At 60.1% G+C, this 27,012-nt stretch overlaps 8 protein-coding genes across 8 annotated transcripts; 5 read left to right on the top strand and 3 right to left on the bottom strand.

The window, feature by feature from the left end:
• Positions 1 to 637: 637 nt before the first annotated feature.
• On the bottom strand, positions 638 to 2,913 carry CcaverHIS019_0602830 (uncharacterized protein; the record flags this gene model as incomplete). Its single annotated transcript, XM_060602724.1, has 2 exons — positions 638 to 1,254; positions 1,293 to 2,913. The coding sequence occupies 2 exons, from the start codon at positions 2,911 to 2,913 to the stop codon at positions 638 to 640; spliced, it is 2,238 nt and encodes a 745-aa protein (XP_060459089.1).
• A 4,280-nt stretch (positions 2,914 to 7,193) lies between these two features.
• On the top strand, positions 7,194 to 13,643 carry GLT1 (uncharacterized protein; the record flags this gene model as incomplete). The annotated part of the gene is made up of 3 exons (XM_060602723.1): positions 7,194 to 7,212; positions 7,267 to 13,330; positions 13,373 to 13,643. The coding sequence occupies 3 exons, from the start codon at positions 7,194 to 7,196 to the stop codon at positions 13,641 to 13,643; spliced, it is 6,354 nt and encodes a 2,117-aa protein (XP_060459088.1).
• Positions 13,644 to 13,979: 336 nt separating this feature from the next.
• CcaverHIS019_0602810 (uncharacterized protein) lies at positions 13,980 to 15,243 on the bottom strand (the record flags this gene model as incomplete). The annotated part of the gene is made up of 7 exons (XM_060602721.1): positions 13,980 to 14,031; positions 14,069 to 14,295; positions 14,332 to 14,674; positions 14,734 to 14,777; positions 14,809 to 15,000; positions 15,103 to 15,138; positions 15,175 to 15,243. 7 exons carry the CDS (start codon positions 15,241 to 15,243, stop codon positions 13,980 to 13,982), a joined length of 963 nt encoding a protein of 320 aa, XP_060459087.1.
• Positions 15,244 to 15,550: 307 nt separating this feature from the next.
• Positions 15,551 to 20,958, top strand: CcaverHIS019_0602800 (uncharacterized protein; the record flags this gene model as incomplete). The annotated part of the gene is made up of 2 exons (XM_060602720.1): positions 15,551 to 19,139; positions 19,175 to 20,958. 2 exons carry the CDS (start codon positions 15,551 to 15,553, stop codon positions 20,956 to 20,958), a joined length of 5,373 nt encoding a protein of 1,790 aa, XP_060459086.1.
• A 70-nt stretch (positions 20,959 to 21,028) lies between these two features.
• HAP3 (uncharacterized protein) lies at positions 21,029 to 21,991 on the bottom strand (the record flags this gene model as incomplete). The annotated part of the gene is made up of 3 exons (XM_060602719.1): positions 21,029 to 21,307; positions 21,442 to 21,552; positions 21,902 to 21,991. The coding sequence occupies 3 exons, from the start codon at positions 21,989 to 21,991 to the stop codon at positions 21,029 to 21,031; spliced, it is 480 nt and encodes a 159-aa protein (XP_060459085.1).
• Positions 21,992 to 22,412: 421 nt separating this feature from the next.
• Positions 22,413 to 23,766, top strand: CcaverHIS019_0602780 (uncharacterized protein; the record flags this gene model as incomplete). The annotated part of the gene is made up of 4 exons (XM_060602718.1): positions 22,413 to 22,520; positions 22,552 to 22,713; positions 22,753 to 22,922; positions 23,007 to 23,766. 4 exons carry the CDS (start codon positions 22,413 to 22,415, stop codon positions 23,764 to 23,766), a joined length of 1,200 nt encoding a protein of 399 aa, XP_060459084.1.
• Positions 23,767 to 23,932: 166 nt separating this feature from the next.
• Positions 23,933 to 24,542, top strand: CcaverHIS019_0602770 (uncharacterized protein; the record flags this gene model as incomplete). The annotated part of the gene is made up of 2 exons (XM_060602717.1): positions 23,933 to 24,394; positions 24,432 to 24,542. The coding sequence occupies 2 exons, from the start codon at positions 23,933 to 23,935 to the stop codon at positions 24,540 to 24,542; spliced, it is 573 nt and encodes a 190-aa protein (XP_060459083.1).
• Positions 24,543 to 25,148: 606 nt separating this feature from the next.
• On the top strand, positions 25,149 to 26,853 carry CES4A (uncharacterized protein; the record flags this gene model as incomplete). The annotated part of the gene is made up of 5 exons (XM_060602716.1): positions 25,149 to 25,501; positions 25,550 to 25,895; positions 25,927 to 26,113; positions 26,145 to 26,623; positions 26,662 to 26,853. 5 exons carry the CDS (start codon positions 25,149 to 25,151, stop codon positions 26,851 to 26,853), a joined length of 1,557 nt encoding a protein of 518 aa, XP_060459082.1.
• Between the last annotated feature and the right edge of the window lie 159 nt (positions 26,854 to 27,012).

The raw sequence follows: 27,012 nt of genomic DNA, 5'->3' as shown, positions 1-27,012 counted from the left end.
CGTGTCGGGGTTTTAGTGTGAAGCGGATGGGGAAGGTTGTTTTGCTCGGCAACGCATGCAAGAAATAGCAAAGAAATGGCAGCTGGTAGCTGGTGGAGCTGGCACGGCGCGTCTTCTGTCTGACTTGTCTCACAAGCGGTTGCCTCGCCATCATGCCGCCATCACTCGGCGACTCGGGCAAAGGATGCTAGGTCTCCTATATATGCATGCCGCACACAGTCGGCTCACTCATCGGCCTGTATGGATCACCGTAATGGTTACTAGGAGCAAAAGAAGTATTGATTTGACGCTTGTGTGGATTGAACACACGACCGAACGAATGGTGCTGCTTGAGCTTCACTCGCTCGCTCTCCCACTGAGCTAAAGCGTCTTCGGGAACTTGCTTCCGGCGGCTTAGGTAGATTCCGGGATGAGGCAACCGCCAACATGCTGCTACCCTGTCTACGCTCGGCACACTCGGCACACGTTCTCTACTGACGCCACGCTGCAAGGTGAGCGAACCCCGTGCCGCACGACTCGTTTTGCTTCTCGTGGCCGCATACATCAACCCAAATAGCATGAAGAATTACTGTATGGTACAAGCTCGAACCCTGTCGACACCAAGCAACCGTGACACGCACGGGATAAACATATTAGATTAGATGTCCTCCGCGATCGAGTCCAGGACGTCATACATGACTGTCCGCGAGCTCATGAGGTTATGTCCCTCTTCCTGGACGACGATGAGCTCGGCGTCCATCGCGCGCTCCATCCAGCGCATGCTCTTCTCGCTTACACGCTCGTCCTCGGCGCCGTACCAGATCTTGCATGGATGCCGGATGTCGGTATAGCTGAAGCCCCACGGCTTGGCGTCGCGCCCCAGCACTACCGAGAGCAAGTCGGCCGTCGTGCCGGAGAGCGACTCGGCGTGGTTGGCCTGCACGAGTGCGTGTGCGAAGGCGGGCGAAGCCGTGATCGGCGACACCGATGGCTGGTAATTCCCAGGTAGGGCGTGCGAGAGGTCGTCGGAGAACCCGTCGAGGCTGTCGGCCACGCGCAGGTCACTCACAGACGATTGCGAGCGCATGTCATCTGTGTTTAACGAGGTCGTCGACGTGTCGCCGTCCTTTCTCCCAGGAGTGCCTGCCCTGCCGTTCGTCTTGCCGTTCGCCTTGAGCGATGGCGCCTTGCCAAGGAAATACGATTCCAGGCGCCATTCGGCCGCAAGGGCCGACTTGATCACGCCGTTCGGCACCCACTTGAGCCACTTGTAGCCTGAACGTCAGCCACTTCGAGAGAATAGAGGAGCTCACCTTCCACATCGCCTCCGACCCACGGCGACAAGAGATGGATCTTGCCGTGGATGCGGCGCTCCATCTTGAGCGCCGTCGCAAGTGCGTAAGGCGCTCCGGCGCTGTGTGCGATCATCTGGAAGCGGTTGATACCCAATTCGTCCAGAACCTGCCGCACCACGTCCGCCCAGTCGAGAAGGCCACGGCGGTCCTGCGGCACCTGGTCGGTCTTGCCCAGGCCCCAGCGGTCGATGCAGATGAGACGTAGGCCAAGCGCACGTGCAAGGTCGTCGTAGATCGCGACGAGGTACCGCACCGAACCCAGACCCAAGAACACCACCACTGGCCGGCCGTCGGGCTTGCCGAGGTCGGCAAACGACACCTGCAGCGGGCGCTCGGGGAACGGTCGTGGGAGGTGCATGATGCGGTTCAGGTGCGGAGAGCGCAGGTACATTGCAATTTCTCGCGCGTCGTCGTCGGACGTGTTTGGCCGCGGAGAAGCCGAATTGGGGCGCAGTAACGAGGTCGCAGACCTTTGTCTGGACAACGAATCCGGGTCCGGACTGTGGATGAGGTGCTCGCGGTTGTGGCCCGCCCTGGGCGAGTGATCTGGGGTGGGGGAGAAAATGTTGTTGCGAGTGGGGGTGGGTGGATGGATAATGGGAGGAGGGGTTGCGATGGGTGCGCGGAGCTCCTTGGCGGATAGCTGGTCGTACGCCGCCTGTGCCAGTCGAAAGTCTCGAACAACGCTGTCTGTGTCTGAAGAGTTGAACGATCCCAGCGATCCTCTACTGGGCTCGCGACTATGCAGGTATCGCTGCTGTTTGGGAGGCAAAGGCGGAGGCGGGGCTTCCTGATCGACGTAGTCGTAGGCTTCGTCGTCGATATCGGAAGGTTCCTCTCGCACCGGCAGAACTGGCTCCGCGAGCCGGTTTTGCTTTGGTGTCCCGAGCTTGCTCGGTTTGGTGGATAGCTCTAGCCTCGCGCGGTCCTTGACGTGTTCTTGCGCGAGAGTGAGAGCGGAGGAATGCCTTTTAACAATGTCGTTGATTGACTGCACCGGAGTGCGCGCGCTCGAGGTGGTGGAGGAGGAAGGTGATGCGGGGTTGGAAGCTGTTGCGGTCGCAAGTGCGATCGCAGCAGCTGGTGGTGGTTTGCTGTTGATGGGACGTGGTCGTTGACGCGGTGTCCCGTTCGGCTTGGGCGTTGGAGAGCTCGCGGTCGAGCTTGGGCCCGGTGGTGAGGGGCCAGATGTGGTCGTGAAGAGAGGAGTGGTCTGGGAGCGCGAGACGGTTCGCGGTCGAGGAGGCGGTCTCAGCGACTCGGGTGTCAACCCTTGCCGGCGTCGCCTCCTCTCTTCTGGATCGACATCGGCGGCAGACTGTCTTCGAACAGGAGTGGCCACCTCGAGAATGTCGGGGATCTGGGCCGAAGAGGCAATTGTGAGCGGGCGTCCCATCTCGAACGCGCGTCGCTCCTCCTCGTTGGCAGCCTCGAGGCCCATGAGTGCCTGCTCGCCATAGACGCTGGATCTAGACCGGACCCACGCCCAAGTCCGCTCGATCGACTTGACTCTTCGCGTGGGGCGTCGTGTCGCGCCGGGAGGCCCTAATCCTTCGAGCAAGTCGAGGTGTGTGTCCATGTCTGATGCAGACATGTCAACCACGGCGGCTGCGCCAGAGCTCGTGCTTGGGGACAGGCTGGCCAAGCCACTTGCGCTCGAGCCCGTTGCCGAAGGAGGTCCGTGCCCAATATCGGTGACTGGGCTGAGCTGGAGGGGAAGTGGTGGGGTTTGGGGAGGTGTAGCGAGTGTGTTTCGATAATGAGCAGGCCGCCTTGGAGGCGGAAGAGACCTGCTCATGTCTTGAGGCCCTCAAGACCTGTGGCCTCGGCGCGCAAAGATAGAGTGGCCAAAATGCGGACACGAGGTGGATGCGAGGGGAAGTGAGAGCTGAGATGAGGTTGGTGACGGGGAAAAAAGATATCGGGGCGACGGGATTCAAGCGATGAATTTATGAGTGAGGGGGGGATGCTGGTGGTGAGCAAGGTGATTATGATGGAAGTCGAGTGTCGTTGCGAGGTCGTCAAGTACTGGAGGTGAAGGATAGTGAGAGGAGGATGTGGTGTGCGTGATAGACGTGACGGCGAGGAAAGGTGGGGCATGGAGGGGAGCAAAGGAACAGCAGAGGTTGAGGAACAGAGGGTTGGTTAGGTGGAGGGATAATCCTGTAGGGTGAGAGGGCCCAAGAAGGGACAGGGAGGGGGAGGAAGACAGCAGCGGGCAGAGGGGAGGAGTAAAGGGGGGGGGGGAGGGAGGAGGAAGGGAAGGAGGAGGAGGGGAGGTGAGGGTGGAGGACCTAAACCACTCAAGCAATCATCAAATTCTAGGGTTCACCCATTTGAGTGTACGGCACAAGGGTTCACTGGAGTCTCCTCTTCATCCTCTCCAGCACTTGAGCATCAATTTCAGTCGCCATATCACTTCTCTAATCCTCTGAGCAGTCAGCATTATAGCACTGTAGCGTGGACACGCATGTAACCTACGGCAGCTACGGCAGCTCGGCAGACATGGCCTCTGACCTCCTGCCTAACAATTCAGCACGGGATCATCGTCCTTTCAACATGTAGAACGCCACCACCCATGCCAGCCACAGCCACTTCCTTGGGCCACAATAAACTATGTCTCACTCTATATATCCAACGCCATGCACGCCACAGCCACAGCTTCTCATGCCTCTCTCCTCGGCATTCCATTCCATATCCCCATAGCCGCTCTGACTTTGTCTCCCATCATTCCAACCACTCTTTGGGACTCGGGGCCCATTCGCGCGTCATGCATGTTAACACCGACTGGAGAAAGGCTGATGTTTTGCGAACAGACAATATGGTTCGAGACGTCGAGGGTGGATTTAGAAGTAAGCCTCGTGTCGTAAGCCTGCACAGAATCGTATAATCGGGACACGACGACGCTGACCCAGAACAAGAGTTGGACAAGACACCCGTTTGCCCACCATCACCATTGTCAAATCAAGCGGCGCCACGAAAGGGAGAGTGGTGGTCGCAGGTTTGAAAGTGTAGAACTGACAGTGTGATGACTGATGCCCACTGATCGAAGGGATTGTTACTAGCCTTTAAGGATTTTGTAAAGAGTCATGAGTTGGGTAGAATTGAGAGCCCAGGGTAAGGCATTGTAGGGTTCAAGCGGCAGGATTCCTACCTTCCGAGTGCCTGCCACGAACATGATGGACACGCTTGTAAGGTGTTTGGGTCACGGACCAACGTCACTGCCGGGACCGGAACCGTCCCCGTTTGCTATGCATTCCGCTCGCAACTACCTCTTCGAGATGTGTCTATGCACGACGCTTGCTAGTTGGTCCAAAAGCAGAAGAGCGGCTCTTGGGCAGCTGGGTGGAGTGGTTCCTTGGACCAAACTCTGGTACTTTGGATCGTGACATTAACGTGACGCGTGGTGCCCAACACGAAACGCGATACGCGTCGCCTTCCCAACTTCCTGACCGCGTGAGGACAGGGAAGTCTGGACAAGCAGCGTCCACCCCACATACACTTGTGATTCAGGTAAACTTGATACGATCCTGGCGCCTCTCCCAATGGCAATACACAGTACTGTACACGACACGACTGCCTACGCGTCGCGCCGGCGCGGCGGGAACGGTAGCTTGACGCCACCGCGGTATGTAGAACTCGAGAGTTTGGTCCTGTACCTCAACTGAGCTTGAGGACTGCTCGCTGCGTGATGAAACGGGCCCGACGCAGCGTGTTCTTGCACATCGCGATCTGGGCTCGAGGGTGTTTGGTTCACTGAAGCATAAGGCACGTGCGAGCGGCGTGGGATGTAGAACGGCTGAGCAACCACGCGACAGGGAGCGTGACGGACGCGTCGACGCTCGAGCTCGAGCTCGTAGCGCGAGGACACATAAAGCGTCAAGCGTGGCCGCTTGACTCTGTTCCTATCAAAGACGCACGTCATGCTGACTGCTTCGTCGAGCACGAGCACGAGCACGAGCACAAGCACGAACACCATCAGAGTGTCATTGGCGGCACGCCGTCGCGTGAGGTCAAACAACAGCGATCGTTAGTGACGTATCGCGTGCAGACGCGGTGTTACAAGGAATGTTTTGGATGAAGCATGAAGCAAATTCATCTGGCAGAAGGGGATGTGCGAAGAGTGAGTCTAATCTCTAGAGGTCGAACTCGAGTAAGGGGTGTGTATGATTCGTACTCGTGTTTTAATAGGAATGGTATTGGATTGGTGAGTTGGACATGGACATGACTTTCTAGTCCGGGCGTACTGTGGTATGACATATTCCTTATCTCTGCTCACCTGGGTCGGTTGTCTACCACTTTTGGACATGGTGTGCCATCCACCTCCTTTGCCCATTAATCAAATACACATTCGCCAATCATCCAAACGGATCTCGCTCGGCTTGTTATAACAGGGCTAGGAGCGAGTGGAGGCTAGAGCCCAACACAAAGCAGCAAAGTCAGATCTCTTCCTATAGATCTCGAGTCGGCTCTGCTCTCAAAGTTGCTCCCGACCCAACTTCCGCGTCCACCCGATGATCTGATGACTCTGAGCCAGCCAGTTGTGAGGTGAGGGATTGGTCGGAGTGGCGAGCGGAGAGCAATTTCCGGCGAGCAGAGGCACGTGAACAATCGGCAGCCAGCCAGAGTCCAACCGATGATCGGCACCAGTATAGCCGGTTGCCGGGTGAGGTGATGCGGGCAACTTGTGATCCGGTGATTGAGCAAGCCGGAAGTGGTTACCTTGATGCGGTCACCTTTGACCACTGCCGATCATGCCTAGTAAAGTGATAGCCAATAATTAGCCAATAATCTGATCCTCGTGACATACTGACCAAATATCAACGAAATTCTTCTTGTTCTGCAGGAGCTAGCATAAAATACCAAGTTACAATCTGGCGCCAAGCGCACGAGCACATCACTTGATACTACGGGTGAACATCTGTGAAGGCTGTAGTGAACAGCGGGAACAAGAGCCAAGCTACATGTAGGATATTGGCGAGAAATCAAGTGCGATCTGTTCCGCGCCAGTCACCCAATTCCTCCACATGACCCAGGATAGACTAAAGTAAAGTGCGGGGGCCCGTTAGTGATTGGAGGGCGATAAGCAAACTGGATGAGATGGACCAATCAAATGGTTGTGTTTGTAATGTATAACCGACTGACATTTAGTCAACCTTTATATTCAGGGTAAAATAAATGGATGGCGGGGGGTGGAATGGGAAATCAACCCTGGAACATCGCTTGATCGCTTGCATTGCCGAGTAAAGAAACGCATCCGCTGTATTGTAATTGTAATGGAGCGCGCCAATAGACCCCAAGCCAGCCTCACCAAGATTGGGCGTAAATAGAGAGGAACTGGTTATACTGGCTACGCTCGAGTTAGTTTGGTTACGAGTTGCCCGCTTCCCCAATCGCAATCTCCTCACTGGCTGATCCACCCCCGACCACCCTCCCAGCTCCAAGCCCAACCCCGCTTAGAATCTCAGACGCCCCCTACGTCCATCCCCCCCCCCCCCTTCCTCTCTCCCCTTCCGATCCTCCACTCCCGGCATCTCTTACATTTCTCTACTTCTTCTCACACACTCATCACCTAACAAACTATCTAGTCTCGCTACACGACCGGCAGCCCCGGTCCTCTCATCTAAACAGCACTATCAACTATCAATTCAACGAGGCACACGCGCCTCTGAGCTCCACTTGCCATCTCGTGAGTCGGTGGCGCAGCCACCGATAAGCACCCCCGTGAACTCCAACTAACTCTTTCGCTAGAGCTCTTAGCCCTCGTGCTATAGAATGTGTGGTGTCGGCTTCATCTGCCACATCAAGGGCCATGGCAACCACAAGATTGTGAGCGATGCACGTAGCATCCTCTGTAACATGACGCACCGCGGTGCCAGTGAGTAGTGTGGTTGCGATAAGAGAATTTGAGAACCCAGTTCTAACGGGATAGCGGGCGCCGACGCGCGCGATGGTGACGGTGCCGGTGTGATGACGGGTATTCCGCATGAGTTCTTCGCCCGCGAGGCCCCGCACTCGTTTGACGCAAAGATCCCCGCCGAGGGCACTTATGCCGTTGGTAACGTGTTCCTCGCCCAGTCGGGATACGAGGCTCAGCAAGCCGAGTTTGAAGACACTGCTCGTGGGCTTGGTCTCCGCACCCTTGGTTGGCGTCTTGTGCCAACCGACAACTCGATCTTAGGTCCCGCTGCAAAGGGCCGCGAGCCCCGTATCATGCAGCCGTTCGTAGTCCTGCAAGACTACTATGGTAACGGCGCCAACTGCGGCGACGGCAAGTACGACGAGCGATACTTTTTGCGTCAACTTTATGTGCTTCGCAAGCAGGCGACGCACAAGATTGGTCTCAAGTCGGGCTTTTACATCTGCTCGCTCACCCCGAGCAACATTGTGTACAAAGGCCAGCTTTCGCCCGTCCAGGTCTATAACTACTACCACGACCTGAACCACGCACTGTACAAGTCGCACTTTGCGCTTGTGCACTCGCGTTTCTCCACCAACACGTTCCCCTCGTGGGACCGCGCGCAGCCTATGCGCTGGGCCGCGCACAACGGCGAGATCAACACGGTCCGCGGTAACAAGAACTGGATGCGTACTCGGGAAGGCCACCTCAAGTCGGAGCACTTTGGCAAGGATCTCGAGCTGCTTTATCCCATCGTTGAGGACGGCGGTTCAGACTCGGCCGCCTTCGATAACGTCCTGGAGCTTCTGGTTGTCAACGGCGTCCTCACACTCCCCGAGGCGGTCATGATGATGGTCCCCGAAGCGTGGCAGAACAATGACCTCATGGAGCCCGAGAAGAAGGCTTTCTACAACTGGGCCGGCTCCCTTATGGAGCCGTGGGACGGTCCCGCCCTCTTCACCTTCTCGGACGGCCGCTTCTGTGGCGCCAACCTCGACCGTAACGGTCTGCGTCCGTGCCGCTACGTTGTCACGTCCGACGACATCATGGTGTGCGCCTCCGAGGTCGGCACCATTAGCCTTGACCCAGAGCGTATCGTCCAGAAGGGTCGTCTCAAGCCCGGTCGCATGCTCCTCGTCGACACCAAGGAGGGTCGTATCGTCGACGACCGCGAGCTCAAGCTCAACACGGCCAAGCGCCAGCCCTTTGAGTCCTGGATCCAAAGCCAGGTCATGACGCTGCCCGACGTGGTTCGCCGCGTCCAGCGCCGTCTGGACATTGCCCCGCGGCTCGACACCACCAGCCTCTCCAACGATCCCAAGCTGCTCGCATTCGGCTACTCGCTCGAGTCGCTCAGCATGCTCATGCTTCCCATGGTGCAGGAGGGCCACGAGGCCCTTGGTTCCATGGGCAACGACGCTGCGCTTGCGTGTGTCTCGCAGACGCCTCACAACGTCTACGACTACTTCCGCCAGCTCTTCGCACAGGTCACCAACCCGCCCATCGACCCCATCCGTGAGGCAATCGTCATGTCGCTCGAGACGCTCGTCGGTCCAGAGGGTAACCTCCTCGAGATGGACGCCAAGCAGGCCCACCGTTTGCGCCTCAAGTCGCCCATCCTCACCATCGAGGAGATGAACGCCATCAAAAACTACACCGAGGCGTTCTCTGACTGGCCGACGCTCACCATCGACATCACGTTCCCGAAGGGTGAAGGCCTTCCAGGCTTCCGGACCGCGCTGGAGCGCGTCCGCACCGAGGCTCTGGACGCGGTCAATAACGGCTACAAGATTGTCATCCTCTCGGACCGCAACACTGGCTCAGACCGTGTTGCCCTCTCGGCTATCCTTGCCACTGGTGGTGTTCACCACTACCTCGTCAAGCAGAAGAAGCGCTCGGACGTCGCCATCATGGTCGACACGGCCGAGGCGCGCGAAGTCCACCACATGTGTGTCCTCGCCGGTTACGGTGCCGACGCCATCTGTCCCTGGCTCGTCATGGAGATGATCTACAAGATTGAGCGTGAGGGCATGGCCAAGGACGGCCAGAGCGCGGAGCAGCTCATCGGCAACTATATCAAGGCTCTCGATGAAGGCATCCTCAAGGTCCTCTCCAAGATGGGTGTGTCGACGCTCGCGTCGTACAAGGGTGCCCAGCTCTTCGAGGCTCTCGGTATTCACGAGGAGGTTATCGACGAGTGCTTTGTCGGCACAGCCTCTCGCGTGCAGGGCGCGACGTTTGAGTTGCTGGCGATGGACTCGTTCGAGTTCCACGAGCGTGCTTGGCCCTCGCGCTCGACCATCCGCATCCCCGGCCTCCCCGAGTCTGGCGACTACCATTACCGCAACGGTTCCGAGCTGCGCATGAACGAGCCCATCTCCATTGCCAACCTTCAGGATGCGGTGCGCGAGAAGAACCAGAAGGCTTACAACGCCTACGCCGACAACAGCTACGAGTCAACGAAGCGCGCGACCCTCCGTGGCATGCTCGACTTTGCATTCGACGAGGCCAAGAGCGTGCCCATTGACCAGGTTGAGCCTTGGAACGAGATTGTGAGACGCTGTGTCACTGGCGCCATGTCGTACGGCTCCATCTCGATGGAGTCACACACGACACTCGCCATCGCCATGAACCGTCTCGGAGGCAAGTCCAACACCGGCGAAGGTGGAGAGGACGCCGAGCGCTCCATCCCCATCCCTGGTCCCGGCAACGCAACTGGTGAGGGTCCCTACCGGCATGCCATGGAGCTGCAGCCAGAGTGGGACTCGCGCCGCTCTGCCATCAAGCAAGTCGCGTCCGGACGCTTTGGTGTTACTTCCAACTATCTCGCCGACTCGGACGAGCTGCAGATCAAGATGGCCCAAGGTGCCAAGCCCGGTGAAGGTGGTGAGCTCCCCGGCCACAAGGTGTCCCAGTCAATCGGCAAGACGCGTCACTCAACCCCTGGTGTCACCCTCGTGTCGCCTCCCCCACACCACGACATTTACTCCATTGAGGACCTTAAGCAGCTCATCTACGACCTCAAGTCAGCGAATCCGCGCGCCCGCGTGAGCGTCAAGCTCGTGTCCGAGGTCGGTGTCGGCATTGTTGCGTCGGGTGTTGCCAAGGCCAAGGCAGACCACATCACCATCTCGGGCCACGATGGCGGTACTGGTGCCGCCAAGTGGACGTCGATCAAGTACGCCGGTCTCCCATGGGAGCTGGGTCTGGCCGAGACCCACCAGACGCTCGTACTTAACGACCTCCGTGGTCGCGTGACCGTCCAGACCGATGGCCAGATTCGTACTGGCCGCGACATTGCCATCGCGACCCTCCTTGGGGCCGAGGAGTGGGGCTTTGCCACGACTCCGCTCATCGCCATGGGCTGCATCATGATGAAGGCGTGCCACAAGAACACGTGCCCTGTCGGTATCGCGACGCAGGACCCCGCCCTGCGCGCCAAGTTTGCCGGCCAGCCCGAGCAGGTCATCAACTTCTTCTACTACATCATCGAGGAGCTCCGCGGCATCATGGCCCGGCTGGGTATCCGCACGATCAACGAGATGATTGGTCGCGCCGACCTCCTCCGTGTCGACGAGAGCCTGCGCACCCCCAAGACGCAGCACCTCGACCTTGGCGCGATCGTCAAGCCAGCCCACCTCTTGCGCAGGGATGTGGCTACTTACCGTGTCCGCCAACAGGACCACAAGCTCTATGTCCGCCTCGACAACAAGTTTATCGACGAGGCCGAGCCCGCCCTTACCAAGGGTCTGCCCGTCGAGATCGACTGCGACGTCGTCAACACTGACCGTGCGCTCGGCACGACACTCTCGTACCACGTCTCGAAGCGGTACAAGGAGGCTGGTCTGCCGCGCGACACGATCCGCATCAACATGAAGGGCTCGGCTGGCCAGTCACTCGGCGCCTTCCTCGCACCCGGTGTCACCATCGAGCTCGAGGGAGACGCCAACGACTACGTCGGCAAGGGCCTCTCTGGTGGTCGCCTCATCGCTTACCCTCCCAAGAAGTCGAGCTTCAAGGCCGAGGAGAACATTATCATTGGCAACGTTTGCTTCTTCGGTGCAACCAGCGGTCAGGCGTTCATCCGCGGCATCGCCGCCGAGCGTTTCGCTGTGCGCAACTCGGGCGCAACCCTTGTTGTGGAGGGTACAGGTGACCATGGATGCGAGTACATGACTGGCGGTCGTGTCGTCGTTCTCGGCCTGACTGGCCGCAACTTCGCCGCAGGCATGTCGGGCGGTATCGCGTATGTCCTCGACATGAGCCACTCGCTCGGCCCCAAGGTCAACATGGGCACGGTCGAGCTGGGCAAGGTCTCTGACCCACACGAGATTGCCGAGCTGCGCTCCCTCATTGAGGAACACCGCCACTACACGGGCTCGGAGATGGCAGACCGCGTCCTGCGTAACTTCCACCACATGCTCCCCATGTTCGTGCGCGTCATGCCGCTCGATTACAAGCGCGTGCTTGCGGAGCAGGCCGACGCCGCAGCCGAGGCCAAGAAGAAGATGAGCAACATTGACCTGATCCCGTCGCAGACTGCGTCGCAGGTCGACCTCGTTGCCACGGGCTTTGACCCTGTGCTCCCACGCACAATGTCGAGCCTGACAGTCACACCGCGCGCCACGGCGCCTCCCAGCCCGCGACCGCAGGAGCCGGCCGTTCTCGACATGGAGGACTCGATGATCGACGAGGATCTCGCCAAAAACCGCGCTGCCAAGCTCGACAAGACCCGCGGCTTCATGAAGTACAAGCGCCTGAACGAGGCTTACCGCCCGCCCCGCAAGCGTGTCAAGGATTGGAAGGAGATCAGCGCAGCCCTCACCAAGGCCGAGGTCACGCAGCAGACTGCGCGCTGCATGGACTGCGGTATCCCATTCTGCCAGAGTGCGGGATACGGTTGTCCGATCGCCAATGTCATTCCCAAGTTCAACCAGCTCGTGTTTGACGACAAGATCAAGGACGCGTTCTACCGCCTCCGGCTCACCAACCCTTTCCCCGAGTTTACTGGTCGCGTATGCCCTGCGCCCTGCGAGAGCGCGTGCGTGCTCGGTATCAACGAGGCGCCAGTTGGCATCAAGAGTGTCGAACGCTGGATTGCCGACCAGGGCTGGAAGAACGGGTGGATGGTTCCCGCCATTCCCGAGGTTCGTACCGGCTACAAGGTGGCCATCATCGGCTCGGGTCCCGCTGGTCTTGCCGCGGCCGACCAGCTCAACAAGGTCGGCCACACCGTCACCGTCTACGACCGCAACGACCGTATCGGCGGTCTGCTCATGTACGGTATCCCGAACATGAAGCTTGACAAGGAACTTGTTCAGAAACGTGTCGACCTCATGGCACAGGAAGGTGTCAAGTTCATCACCAATGCCTACGTCGGCTCTAACGTTGATGCGCTCGACATCAAGGCCGAGAACGACGCCGTCATTGTTGCGACTGGCGCGACGTGGCCGCGCGACCTCAAGGCTCCCGGCCGTGACGCCAAAAAGGGCATCTACTTCGCCATGGACTATCTCCAGGGCAACACCAAGAGCCTTCTCGACAGCAAGCTTGAGGACGGACACTATTTGAACGCCAAGGGTCTCGACGTGGTTGTCATCGGTGGCGGTGACACCGGAAACGACTGTATCGGCACAGCGATGCGCCACGGCGCTAAGAGCGTCACAAACTTTGAGCTCCTGCCCGAACCACCCGTCTCGCGTCCCGCCGACCAACCGTGGCCCACCATGGCGCGTCTCAAGAAGAACGACTATGGGCACCAGGAAGTCATGGCGCACACCCACCGCGACCCGCGCGAGTTCTGTATCTCCACCAAGCGTTTCATTCTCGACGACGGCGGGGCGCTCAAGGGCATCGAGACTGTTCGCGTCGAGTGGACAAACACGGGCGGCCAGTGGAAGATGGAGGAGGTCAAGGGCAGCGAAGAGTTTTTCCCCTGCCAGATGGCGCTGCTTGCCCTCGGCTTCCTCGGCCCGCAGAAGGAGATCGTCAACGCCCTGTCTCTCAAGACCGACGCGCGCTCCAACATTGACGCCCCCGAGGGCAAACACAACACCAACCAGGCAGGCATCTTTGCTGCCGGCGACTGCCGGCGTGGGTGAGTCATTCGGTCCAAGAAGTGAAAAAAGCTGACTTTTAGCCAAAGTTTGGTGGTCTGGGCGCTCAAGGAGGCCAGGCAGGCTGCCGAAGCTGTGGACCGGTTCCTCATGGGCGATACGCGGCTGGCGCACCAGGGCGGTATCCCCAAACGCTCGTGGCTTGCTCCGCCCGTCACGTGTAACGGCGGTGGGTGCAAGGGGGAGAATGGAGTGTGCGACGAGGTCGAGGAGGCCGAAGAAGACGTCAAGACTGAAGTTGGAGAAGAGGAAAAGCCGTGGACGAACGGCACCGAGATTGCGGTCCAGGCATAGTTTGGCATTGGTTGTAGACGGGACTGGGTCCTTTAAGAATGTAGTGATATCCCCCGGGCGGATCGAGAGACGGGGTGGCCACGACATCCCTACCCCACCCTACCCATTGCTCCTCACCATATTCGCATGCTCGACACAACTTACCGGCAGGTGAATGTCGACTTGTTGTTCACTGCACTGTGTCGCAGGTTTATGAGCAAACAGGCGGGGAACGCGGACGCGAGCATTTGGAGGAAGATGGACAAACCCGACGCCACCGTGCTTGCCTCGACCAGGTCGACCCCCTCTGGCCAGTCACAAGTTACAACAGAATATCTACCAGCTATGATCAGTCTTCTACTCCTCTTCGCTGTCCGACGCGAAGATGTCGTTCTCCTTGAATATCGCCCTGGTGTCAGCTCCCGCATCCGTGACAGCAAACTCACGCAGCAGACTTGAGCCTCTTCGTTGGCCGCCCGTTCTGCTTGACTGGTGAACGCTGTGGCTCTGCCTTGACGTCGACCTTGTCCGAGAACGACACCCCCTTCTCCAGCCCCGGGCTAGGCTCCTTGCTGCCAGACTTCCTCGGGCTCTTGCTGGCCGGCTTTGCCTCGGGTTCATCCTTGCGGACCCACTTCTTCTCACTACCAGGCTTGTACTTGGCCTTGAGCGCCTGTCGTCAGCTAGCGATATGTAGACACTAGCTCACCTTCACGTCCTTGACGAGCTCGCTCGAGCGCCAGATGCTAGAGCGCATGCCAGAGGCGTGCTTTGAGTCGATCCCAAGCAAAGTGTACAGGTCGCTCTTGCTCGCGCTCGGATCGATCCCGTGGTCCTCCAGCAGCGAGACAAGCACCTTCGTCACCATGTCCTTGTCGTAGATGTTATCCACGTAGATAATGACGACGTGCGTTCCCATGTCTCCTGCCATAGGGTCAAGCGTGGCGACTTTGGCGGTCATGACGCCAGCATCGCGAAGTGGCCCGTAGGCAACGGAGCGTGCGATCTTGGCCCACACAGCGTCGACGCTCTCGGTACGTGGAAAACTCATCCTGTTGTTAGCTTCATTCACCAAGTTATAACGAGCCATTTGCCATCGGTATAGCCTGACTCGAGCGAGATCTCCCTCAGCGCGTCAGCCGCCTTCTTCTGCGCCTGGAGTGAGCCAAGTCTGGGGCATGCATACCTCGTCACGCGCCTGCTTCTTGCTCAGCACGCCCTTCTTCCCGCGCACCGGAATCTTGTCGTCCTTCTCGATGGCGGCGACGCGCTTCGTCACTTCATCTAACACGACTTGCCCCTTGCCGACCGCCTTGACGAGCGCATTGTTCTCGGCTTCGGGGTCGTCTCTAGCGCCCCCGGTCGACACCCAGATCCACTACGCGTGAGCACGCGCGGATGTAGAGGCCTAACAGTGTGGCCGTTAATCCGTGCAGCTGCGCGGCTTCTGCATCCTGCGGAGGCTGGGGGGACGACTCACGGGCGCATCCGTTTTATCTAGAAGTGACGGCTTATACTGGGGTCAGCAGACTTGGCGATGGCGGCAACTCACCTTCTTCAAGAAGTCATCGATAGGCATGCCACCAGACGGCGTCCAGCGGTACTTGTTAACGTTGTCCATCGCGACAACTAGGGGACCGAGATGGTGGGAAGGCAAAGGACAAACAAGCTGAGACGCGCCATGACTAGGAGGTGAGTGGACCAACCTCCACCTGCCCTCCACCGGTTACATCCTTGACATTGGACGTCATTTGCTCCCGTGTCCCAGTTCCCCGTTCCCCCTTCGCCCGGATCCGATGAACAATCAGCAGAACGTCATGGACTAAGGAATCGACAGAAAGGAACGGTGTCTTCTCAATTCGTCTCATCTTTTCCTTTCTTACATCACACACGACAAACCCCGCACCATGGGTAGAGGACAAGTAACCATGGGCAAGAAGTCGTCATCAGCATCCGCGGGGACTCGCAAAAAGCACGCGCGCAAATCAGGCAAGGACGAGGACGAGGTCTCGACCGCCAGACCTCAACGCGGCCAGAAGCGCGGAGCCGACGGCAAGAAGTTATCCAAGAAGGAGCGCAAGGCGCTCGCAAATGTCAAGCAGTACATCCCTCCACCAAAGCCACCCGCGCCTCCCATCCCCGACCCGCTTGACGGACAGGGCCTCGCTCGCTCGTTGCCCGCCGAGCTTGTGGTGGTGTTGAGGCGGCTGGGGAAGAAGGACGACGTGACGCGGCGCAAGGGGCTCGAGGAGCTTCGTGAGCAGTGGGTTTCCCCGCTCCTCGAAGAGGGCGGCGGCGAGGATGCAGCTACGCAGCGCGACATCACTGCTGCGGCTGTGGAGGCCGCGCTTCCCGTGTGGCTGCACAACCTCTCAAGCCTGCTACAGTCACCTTCGCATAGGACCCAGGCACTGGCGTTGCACAACGACCTTCTCTCTCTTCCCCACATGCGGGGGGTACTTGTCGACACCCTGGCTGGCGGGTACCTCCCCGGTACGCAAGACCGGGACATTATCGGCTCATGGTTGGTCGCTGCGCTTGAGGAGGGCCGCCGCGCTGGCGGCAAGGCGCTGGCGGTGTGGGACTCGGTCATGCGCTTTGAGCCACCTCTCGTGAAGGATGGTGTGCCGACGTCACAGCTCGACCTCGTTCCCCACCTCCCTGCGCTGGCGGAGTACTTCTCCCTCTCAACGCTTGACCCGCAGACGCTTCATCGGGACATCCATCCCGCGCCTGTACAGGTCGCGTTTGAGAAGGAGAGGCCACCGACCAAGGGGAAGAAGGGTGCATTGCCCAAGAGCCGCGCGTCGCCCGCGCCGACACCGACTCCGCCCGTCGAGGAGGACACGGAGGTCGCCGAGGAACGGTGGGCTCGCTACCGCGTCGGCGGACTCGTTGGGCTCGGCTGGATTGTGTCTAAACTTCCCAGTGCCAGCTTCGAGCGACCACCAGAGGAGTTCGCAGTGCTCCTCACCAATCCCGTGCTCTGGAGCGCGCTTGGCATGGTCGTCGCCGTGCCCGACGTCATCCCAATCGGGAGCCAGCCACCCATTCGCCGGGCGGCATACAACCTCCTCTCTACGGTCCTCGACGCGTACCCGGCTGAGGTGGCACGGGCCGAGCTCCTGGAAATCATCTCCCTATCTGTCCTCTCGAATTGCTGGCAGGAGAAGGAAGCGGTTGTGTGGGAGGCCGCTGGCACGGCCCTGCTCAAGTTCCTCACCAAGAACAGGTCGTCGTGGTTGGTCGCTCCCAAGACGGGCCAGGATGATGGGGACGACAGCGACGATGACGACGACGATGATGAGGGCAGCACGCAACCAACAAGCCGCGCCGAGACACCAGCGGGGCGGAGTGCAGCCGGCGATGACGCGATCCCAACCAAGGCGTTCGACGGCTTCCTCGAGTTCGTCTCGACTGTCTGCCCGAGCATCCCACACCTCACTTACCCTCTCTTGGTCGTCATCGTCTCGACCGTCCCCGCTGTTCTCCTCCCCCTCTCCTCCCCCCCGAGCTTGGCACTGTTGAACCTGTTCTCGCACCTGTGGTCGCCGGCCGACGCGCGCCTGCTGTCTACGCACGGCCTGGGCGGGCAGCCTTCGGCCTTCCAGGCGTTCCTCCAGTCGACCGCCGACATTGCGGCCTACCTCCTCGAGAAGACTACAGACGAGACGCAGGCGTGGCTCGTCAAGGACCAGCTGGGCACGCGTATCTGGGGCGAAGGTGTTGTCGATATGGGCGGCAAGGGTGGCCGGCGAGGTGCACCGCCCGTCGAGACCGAGGCCAAGATCGCCGCCAAGGCCATCGGCAAGGTCGTCGAAATCGCACCGAACTCCCTCCCAGCTTTCATGGAGGAGGTTGAGCGCACAACGCTTGGGACCTGCTTTGACGAGAAGCACGCGTTCCTCGCGCGCGCACTGCCTGCGCTCACGTTACTCCGCGAGGCAGGGCCGAGCGTTCACCAGTCTATCGACGAGATCATCGTCAAGCTCGCGGATGGGTGCACCGAGCGGCTGTTCGAGGTGGACGACGCAGCGCCTGGCCTCGCCGAGGCCTTGGTTGCCATTCTAAAGAGGCGACCGGATCTCTTCCCGTCCGAGCGCGTGCACATCCTCTCGCAGGGGCTGCAGGCGCACCTCAACGAGCTGGTGGGCGCGCTCTCCCCAGCTCTCATTGCGAAGCTGTTCGACGCGGTCGTAGCCGTCGCGTCGGCAGACGAGAAGGACGCACTGCTCTCCGCGCTGTGGGGCTTCGTCACCTCCGATGGCGAGCAGGGGCAGCGATTCGCGCTAGCGACTGGCATTCTCGGCGATGGGCCAGGTCTGATCGGCGCACAGCGCTTGGACGCCATTGCGCGCGAGGCAGTGCGGGCTGCGCTCACCTCTGACGACGCCGCAGCAGTGTCCATCGCATCCCAGGCCGTCGTTAGTGACGACTGGCTCTCGGACCAGGCGCGTGACGCCGTCCTCTCCTCGGTGACGGCCGCAGCCCAGGACGCCGTCGACGACCTCCTCACGGAGTGCGTCGATGTTGTCGTCCCATACACGCCGTTCGCCATCCTCGCTGTGTACGCGGCCAAACATCTCGATAAGCTCGTCGCCTCGGACGCGTACATCCCCGCGGTCGTGGCCGCGCACCACCTCGTCGTGCTCGTCCCTCGCCTGGGCCTGGACGTCTCAGTTCCACCCGAACCGTCCAAGATCTGGGCGGCCGCAGCCTCCTTACCAGAGGAGAGTAAGGCGACTCTCTCGGCAGCGATCTCGCGCTCACTCGCGGAGCTCCTCGGCCGCGTGTCCTGTCGCGCCGACCCGGACGCGCTCGTGGACGTCGCCCTCATGACCGACCTCGGGACGCACCCCACGCCTGCCACTGTGGCCAGCACCCTCCTCCCACCCGCTGACGAGATGCTCTCTCAGCTCGCGGCACACACGTCCCAGCCGCCACACCCCGCCCTCCCCGTCATCGACCCACAGGTCCCGACCGGCGGGGTGGTCGAGCCCATCTCCCGCGCATCCGACTTTGACACCGCTGGCCGCTCTCGCGCCGCGCGCTATGTCGAGGCCGGCCTTGCACTCCTCCGCGTCGACCGTTCCCTCGTCACGACGCTTCCCCACCTCCTGAACGTCGCGCTCAGCGCAATGGTCCTTGCCTCGGACGCGGCTGCGATTCCCGGCGCCTCGAGAGGGATGTACACGCCGGAGGCGAGCCCGGCTGCACTCGAGGGCGTCGTGCGCGGCGCGCAGGGCGCTCTCTCCTTCTCTCTCAGCCTCATTGACGAGGCACCGCTTGCGTGGCACAAGGCTACTATCGAGCAGCTCCGAGCGGGGAAGCCTGTCCAGAAGGCGGATTATTTACAGCGCCTTCTCGGTGACCTCTGTGCGTCAGTGGCCGAGAAGACGAGCGACGTCGCACCTCGCGCGTTCTACGCAGTGCTGTCGCGGCATTTGCGTGGATCTGAGGCCGGCGAAGCCGAGGGTGAGGTGTGGCTCACGTACGCCATGCAGATGAGTGATAAACGTAAGTTGCCGACATTGTCGTCCAGCTAATCCCAGAACCGGAACTCGCCCAAGCAATCATCCTCGCCATCAAGCCGCTCATGCTTGACGCCAGGGCGTTCGACGTGGCGCAGAACAGACTCGCCAACGCGCTCACCGGCATCTCGATCAAGAATGTCAACGAGAAGGGCGTGCCTGCACTGCGGCTGCTCGCGGCCACCGCGCCGCCGCGTGACTCCCTTTCGGTGTTCCTGCCGCAGCAGAGAGCAGTCTTTGTCTTGCGACATGTGGGCGGATGGCTCACGTCGGAGGACGAGGCGGCCGACGACCTCTCAGATGAAGTCGACACGCGTGTAGCGGAGCTGTACGCAGCACTCGCGCCAATCGTGCAGGACCTCTCCGGCGCTCACTGGGACGGGATCTTCGACCTCATTGAGAGCGGGCTCGACTCGTGTGCACTCGACGACCCAGAGTCGTATCCTCTGCTCCATGCCGTCCTCGCTTTACTCACCGAGGTGCGCGATCTCGCTTCATCGAACAAGGCGCTCCGCGACCTCTGGGTCGGCAAGGACGCGCACCTCGCAGGTGTTGTCAAGCTGTTCCTCCAGTGCCGCGATGCTGCGAGCGAGCCGCTCCAACTCATCCACGCACAGCTGCTCGACCTCCTCGGCGACGCGAGCCCCGAGGTCATGGCCGCGGCCGGGTTACCAGAACTCTGCGAGTTGCTCTCGCAGTCGTCATCTGCCGCGATCCAGCGCACCGCGTACCGCGTCCTCGCGCAGGTTGTGCGTAAGAGCACAGCCGAGCTCGTGCTCGAGGTCGAGGCGGACGTGTCCGAGGAGCCTGCGCCCCCACGGGACATCAAGCTGCCCGCTGACCTCGTGGCGATCGCTGAGGCAGGCCGCGACGTGGACTGGCACGAGGAACTATCGGTCCCCTTTGTCACTGCCCAGCTCCTTGCGTGGATGGCCATGCTCGACCACTTTGACGACGCGTCGCGTACCCTCCGCTGGGCATACCTCGATCAGCTCACGTCTACAAAGTTGCTCGGCGAGGCGCTCCTCCCGCTCCTCTTCGCGATGCTCGGTGTATCCGAGGTTGGCGCGTGGAACTTCCCCGCGTCAGCCTACGCTGTCGACGAGTTCTACTGCGATCTGCTGGAGCCAGAAGATCTGCCGGATCTCAGCCCCCTCGCGTCACACGTGTATTACCGCACGCTCGTGACCATCCCAAGCGCCATGCGCGCCTATTACGAGGGCTTAAAAGACCGTCAGCTCAGTCTGTCGCTGCAGGCGTTCACAGCCCGCAATTTCTCACCCGTGATCATTGCGCACGAGTTCTCTGCGTTACGTGCACCGCTTGCTCTCGCTGAGCTTACGGACGAGGGTCTCAGCATTCGCATCGCACAGGGCGGGGGCGGAACGGCTGGTGCCGGAGCTGCCGAGGCGATTGCGAGCTACACGGTCGACGAGCAGCCGATGGAGATTGGCATCCGCCTGCCAGCTGATTTCCCGCTCAAGGCCGTGGATGTGCGCGACCTGCGCCGCGTTGGTGTGCCCGAAAATAAGTGGCGCGGATGGCTCATGGGCGTGCAGCAGACCATCACGAGTCGCAACGGGCTCATCTTGGAAGCGCTGACGGTCTTCAAGAAGAACGTAGCGCTCCACTTCGAGGGCGTGGTCGAGTGTGCGATCTGCTACTCGATCATCTCGCTCACCGACCGCACGCTGCCCACCAAGCCGTGCAGGACATGCAAGAACCGCTTCCACGCCTCCTGCTTGTTCAAATGGTTTAACTCGAGCCACACGTCGAGCTGCCCAATGTGTCGCTCGCTCTTCTAGCCTGCCGGCATCATCACATCTTGCTCTAGAATCGTAGACGTGCATCGGATGTACAAGCCTCTATAGTACACTATTCATCGCGCTTCTTGCCTCGGGGCTTCTTGCGGCGCGTGTCACTGTCCTCGTCGTCGGCCCCACGCTTGAGCCCATCCTCCTCCTCGAGCACAACTTGTGGCTGGCTCTGCCGCAAGCGCGCCTGCGTGATCTGGTGCTCTCGGTACTTTGCAAGGTAGACTTTGAGCACGCCCTCGTAGTTGTCAAAGCCGAGAGCGCGCATCGACGTGAGAATGTCCTCGCCGTTGATCGTCTTGCGCTTCTCGTGCAGGCACTTTTCGGCAGCCTCCGAGGTCTGGTGTAAGCGACAGGTTGGGAGAGAAGTGAGCGGCACGAAACACAGTTGAGCCGACAGTGAGGACACAGTTGAGTCGACAGTGAGAGACATGCCCGGGATGGCGAGGATGATGAAGAGCAGGCGGGACTCACGATAAAGCTAATAAACTCGCTCACGCATTCCTGGACACACTCCTTGGCCTCCTTCGAGACCTTGGCTGTCGTAGGCAGCGAGTTCTTCATAATGCGCGAGACGTTGGCAATCTGGGGTCAGCCAGTGGTATGGAGAAGCCTTTTGGGTTGTCACCTCGTCCGCATCATCCGCACCCAGACACCATCCCGCATCCGACAGTCGGCTACGCCCGCAGACTCCCCCCCTTGGGATGTCAAGCGTCCATGGAGGTATAATGGGAGGTGGGATGGTGGGAAAGAGTGGTGACATCGGTCATGTATCGCCCAACCGCGCAGCGCGATCTTATCTGTGGCGCACGCTCCATCCAGTGGTCATCCGCAGCCAACCACTCTCCGCTCGCCGCACAACGCTCACGAGCTGTCCCGCAGTCTGTCCAACTTCTACACGGCTCTTTTCACGCGCGACCCCAAATCCACTCACCGGCAGCCACCGATCTTGCTCGCGGTACTCGTCAACCTGGGCATCGGTGAAACTCGTGCTGGCCACGGCGGGCGCGTTCTGATCCGCCATGCGGGCGGTCGCTAAGGGGTTGATCGATAGACAAAGGTCGTGAGAGGGTCAAGTCTAAGGTTGTGGATGGATGAGGAAGGTGGAGTGTTGTTGACACAGCGGAGGGCGGAGGAGGATCGGGAGTAAAATGCGGAGCAACGGGCCGGGGAAGGCAACGCCGACAAAAAAACAAAAATGAGAGTCCCAACGAGCTCGGGCGGGTTAATGAAAAGTACAAGGGGAAGGCGGCGATGGACGGAGAGTAAAAGTGTGCTCGCGCTATGCACAGATGGCGAAGAGGGAGGTTGTGATCGTGAGCTCGAAGAACCGGGGCCTAATACCCCCGACAATCACCGTTCTATCCCCCTATCTGCCCCACTCTAACTACCACCTTGATGACGTGCCACGCCTGATCAGACTACTTCCTACATGACACACCACCATGCCACCGCGCGTCAACCTTCGCTCGAGCGCCGTCAAGCGCATCATGCAGGAAGCTGCTGAGGCTACCGATCCCGACACGGACGGCTTCGTCGCTACGCCACTCGAAGTGCGTTCCCACCCCGCTCAGCTGACACCAGAGCGACATCTTCGAGTGGCACTGCACCCTCCGCGGCGTGAAGGGGACGGAATACGAGGGCGGCCTGTATCACCTCCGCATCCTGCTTCCGGCAAGCTATCCCATGAGCGCGCCAGACATTGTCCTGCTCACGCCGAACGGACGTTTCGAGCTCGGCAAGAAGGTGAGGTGCCTCCCTTCCTTTGAAATGAGCTGATGCCAGATCTGTATTGATGGCCTAACGAGCTTCCACGCGGGAAGCTGGCAGCCGGCGTGGGGCATCCGGACGGCTATTACGGGATTGCGCGCGTTCTGGACACAGGAGGGCGAGGCGCTCAGCGCTATCGGTGCACTCGACGTGCCAAAGGAAGAACGGCGGCGGCTCGCCAAGCTGTGAGTGGCGAGGGGGACGGGGGAAGGGAGGGCAAGTGTGGCAAGGAGCTATGACGGCCCCTCTGCATGAGATGCTGATACCAGCTCACGTGACTGGACATGCTCGACGTGCGGAGAGCGCAACGCTACACTCCTTCCAGACTCGCCGGAAGGCAGCAAGATCATCTCCACTGAGGCGCTGGCCGAGCAGCCCGACTCCAAGATGAAGGAAGAACCGCCACGCTCAAAATCACCTGCATCAGACATGCACCTGGCTGCTGAAGATGTCGCCAACGCCGATCTCTCGCCTATTATCCCCTTCGAAGCGATCGCTCCTGTCGCGGTCTCTCCAGCGGGCCACGCTGCCCACTTCCCTGCGCGGCAGGACACTGACCCGTCCCAGGCCGTCCTCGGCCAGGAGACTCAGTCAGCGACACAGCCTCCACTCATCCCCGACCCTGCGCCCATCACCGACGAGACGCCTATCATGGCGTCCCACACTCCCTCCATCCCCACTCCTCTCGACGCTCCCTCTCCTAACTCGGGCGCTACACCAGTTTCCTCGCACCCCACGCGCCTCGGCCCTGTCCCGCTCGCACCGACACCCACTACAGACCCAGTGCTGCGCCGCCGCGGGACATCTCCACCGCCCCCCGCTCCTGGTGCCCGGCCCTCTGTCGCAGCCCCCACGGCCCCTAGCCCCGCAGCCCCTCCCCCCGCCCCTGTCGCAGCCGGTCACGGTGCTGTTCCTGCACGATTCACAGTTCCGCCGCCCGCGCCAGCGCGTAGTGCCCCGCTCTGGCTTGACGCGCTCATCGGCGCTCTTGTCGTGCTGCTCCTGTACCTTCTCACGGGGAGGGCATAGATCTAGATTCTGTTGTATCCTGTAGCGAATTGACTCTTACATTCCCAATCTGGGGGTTTCTCACTGACACTGCGCCGCAGCTGTTTGGACTGGTCGGCGTTGACAATAGGTTGGATCAACCTTGGCACCCAACTCATCCCACATTGACTTCGCAACCAACCCCGAAATGACAGTAACTAGCTCCATGGACGCCGTCGCCTCTGGCCCCACGTCCATCACACGTCCGGTCTCGTCTCCTCCCAAGGTCGCGCCTCTTCCCGATCCAAGAGTCGCGAAGTGGCCCCATTCGTACATGCGCAACGAGGTCAAGGACCCCAAGGTGCGGCTTGCCGAGCGTGGCGAGGCCAAGAAACCCCTCAAGCTCAGTGCTCTCATCGCGTTACGCGAAACTCCCCCCGTGGTGTCGAAAACGCATCCATCGACACTGCCCTCGTCGAGTCTCTCGTCCACCCCGACTAGCTCTCAGCCGTTGTGCATGTCGTCTCCCACCCTACAGTTGGCTTCCGGGTGGCCGCATTCACCGTCGGAATGGGAGTATAGGCCCCTGTTTGTCTCGAACTTCCAGCAGCCCTTGGCTCTTCCGATCTCCACAAATGTAACGGGAGCCGACATGGGACCAATAAAATGCGTGAGTCAAGAAGAGCAAGGGTGTGCTAACACCAGAGGCGTGTAAACCGGATTGGAAGGGCAGCGAATGGGAGTGCTTCTTCCGCGAGCGGCCTCTCGGATCCAACATTGTGGTCGGGGGCATGGGCGTGCTCCTTTACACGATGTAGTGCTTGCCATTAGCAGAACGGACAGTTCTGACCTCTGGAGACGGGATACTAACTTTCCAAAACCCTTATCTGATTCAGCCCTTCCATGCGCTCCAGTGCACGCCGCAAGGAAGGAGACCACAGACGCGGCGGTCCTGACAGGCAGACCTAACTCGTCCATCCCAACCTCCAACACCTTCGAACTCGTCTGACAAACTGGAAGCTGAAGCGTCACGACACGTGCAGTGACGGGACCACTGGCCGGGGCCCGCGGTCCGGAAAGCAGTCGGCTTCAAGTGACTTGCTAGGATGGACACGGGCGACGAACACACCGCATTTCCTCCACCGCGTTCCATGTGACGACGCCACTTCTCCTACAGTATTCCATTCCTTATCATCCTGCGCACAGACCACTCGGCGTACCCCACACAGCGCCGACTTGCTTGGCTAAGCTGATGACCGTCGGAGGACTGGCAAATTCCGCGGCGCGTCCAGCACAGCATACCCCTTGAACCGGAGTCACGTTAGAGGACTGGTCCAAGCGGTGGCGCCAAGGCATGGGGGCACGTCAAGTTTCCGAGACTTGATATCATACCAACCCCCCTCGCCAGAGCTGAAAACGATACCATGTCCTCGTGGTGCCGCATTCTCACTGTTGTCGCGACCGTCCTCCACCTCCAAGAGCCTGCGTGCGGCGCACCAGGCGCAAGTCCAGCTTGCGTGCTCACATGGAGCGGGCAGATCATCGCGGGAAAGCTCGAGGACGGCGTGTGCAAAACGACTGTCCGCTACGGGAGCGCCAAGCGGTGGGAGGACTCGGTCGCCGTCACGAGCCAGAGCGGTATCCATGCCACCGAGCTCCCTCCTTCTTGTCCACAGATCACGGCGAATCCAACACAGGGGCAAAGCAGTTCAGAAGATTGCCTCATGGCCACGATCTACGCTCCAGTGGGAGCGCGCCAACTCCCCGCTCTCATATGGTAAGTCGATACCTTTACGGCAATTTGCAAAACACTAACTTACACGAGGCTCCATGGTGGCTCGTACTCGATCGGCTCAGCTTCGGCGCCAGGTCTTGACGGGTCTGAGCTCGCGAAGAAGGGCAAAATTGTCGTCATCTTCCTCCAATACCGCCTCAACGTCCTCGGCCTGATTCCACCTCAGTCTGCGCCGTCGGCTTCCGATCCAAACCTTCAGGTCCGCGATGTGATCCTCGGCTTGAAAGAGATCAGGAAGAACCTTGGGTGGCAGGTCGACACAAGCAAGGTCACTTTGGGTGGGCAAAGCACCGGAGCCAGCCTGATCCGCGGATTGTTGGTTGCACCCGGTACACAAGGCCTGTTCCAGCGCATGATCCTGCAGTCTGATCCTTTCGTAAGTCGCGCAACAACGAGACTGACAACAGGCCTACGGCATGGCACCAATGGCCGAGACCAACAATTTCCGCGGCCGCATCTTTTCCCATCCCGCTCTAGGAGGCGTAACAGGTTTCGCGGACCTGCAGGCAGCATCACTTGAAAACGTGATGAGTGCCGCACGAGCAGTCTTTTCAGAAGCCCGGGTCCAGGTTCCGGATGCTCCTATAGGCCAGCGTGAGTCCTATTCTTTCGGAGCTGACGCCAGCCTTCCGCCCGACCTACGATACACCCACCATTCCGAAGGAGCCTACGGCCGAGATCTTCAACAATGCTGGCGGGTTATCCGTCTCGCCAGCAAACGTGCCCCTCCTCATAACCTCAACGGCAGACGACGGTGCGGCCTCAGTTCCGCCTAACCTACTTTCCTACTTGTTCCTCGAGCCACTGTTAAAGCGCCTGCTGGGCGACTCTGGCACGCAGGTCGTACTCACCTGGTCGGCATACAATATTACCAACGATTCAGCCGACAAGCGACCCGACGTTGCCAAGATCATCACCGATGCCGCGTTCCGCTGTTCCGCCCGCGAAGCTGCACGCAAGTGGGCCGCCGCTGGGGGACGGGTGTACGTCGGCGAGTTCCGCGAGGGCGTACATTACCCTTTCAACGACCAGTGTTCCTTCTGCACAGGCAAGGTGTGCCACATGGACGACATTCTCCCTACTTTTGGACAGGGCGGAGCCTTCGTGAGTTGTCTCCCATCCCGCTGACCCGCTGACACCAGGCCACCATGATCACCGACACCTGGCTGACGTTCATCAAGAACGGCGAGCCAGATGGATGGGCACCCTTCGCTTCCAGTAACGGGGTTGATGGCGCTGGCGTCAAGGCTCTTGGAGGTGACGGGGTGGTGCCAGCTTGCCAGGCCGACTTCTGGGGTAACGCTGTCAAGTGGCATTGGCAGCTCACTGCGTGAATCTAGTATGGACAGGATGCATTATAATGGGTTTCTGTACGGTGGGGGGATCGAGTCCAACTCCGTGGCACTGTTTTGATTGCCACGTGGAAATCGGGGCACCACCCTAAAATGCTCCCGCTCCACCGTCTCGCGAATGACTTTTGAGTAAACAACAAC

Source organism: Cutaneotrichosporon cavernicola (assembly GCF_030864355.1).
Source record: "Cutaneotrichosporon cavernicola HIS019 DNA, chromosome: 6".
Taxonomy (NCBI): Eukaryota; Fungi; Basidiomycota; class Tremellomycetes; order Trichosporonales; family Trichosporonaceae; genus Cutaneotrichosporon; species Cutaneotrichosporon cavernicola.
Note: the sequence above shows the minus strand (reverse complement) of the source record. Positions and strands in the feature narration are given on the sequence as shown.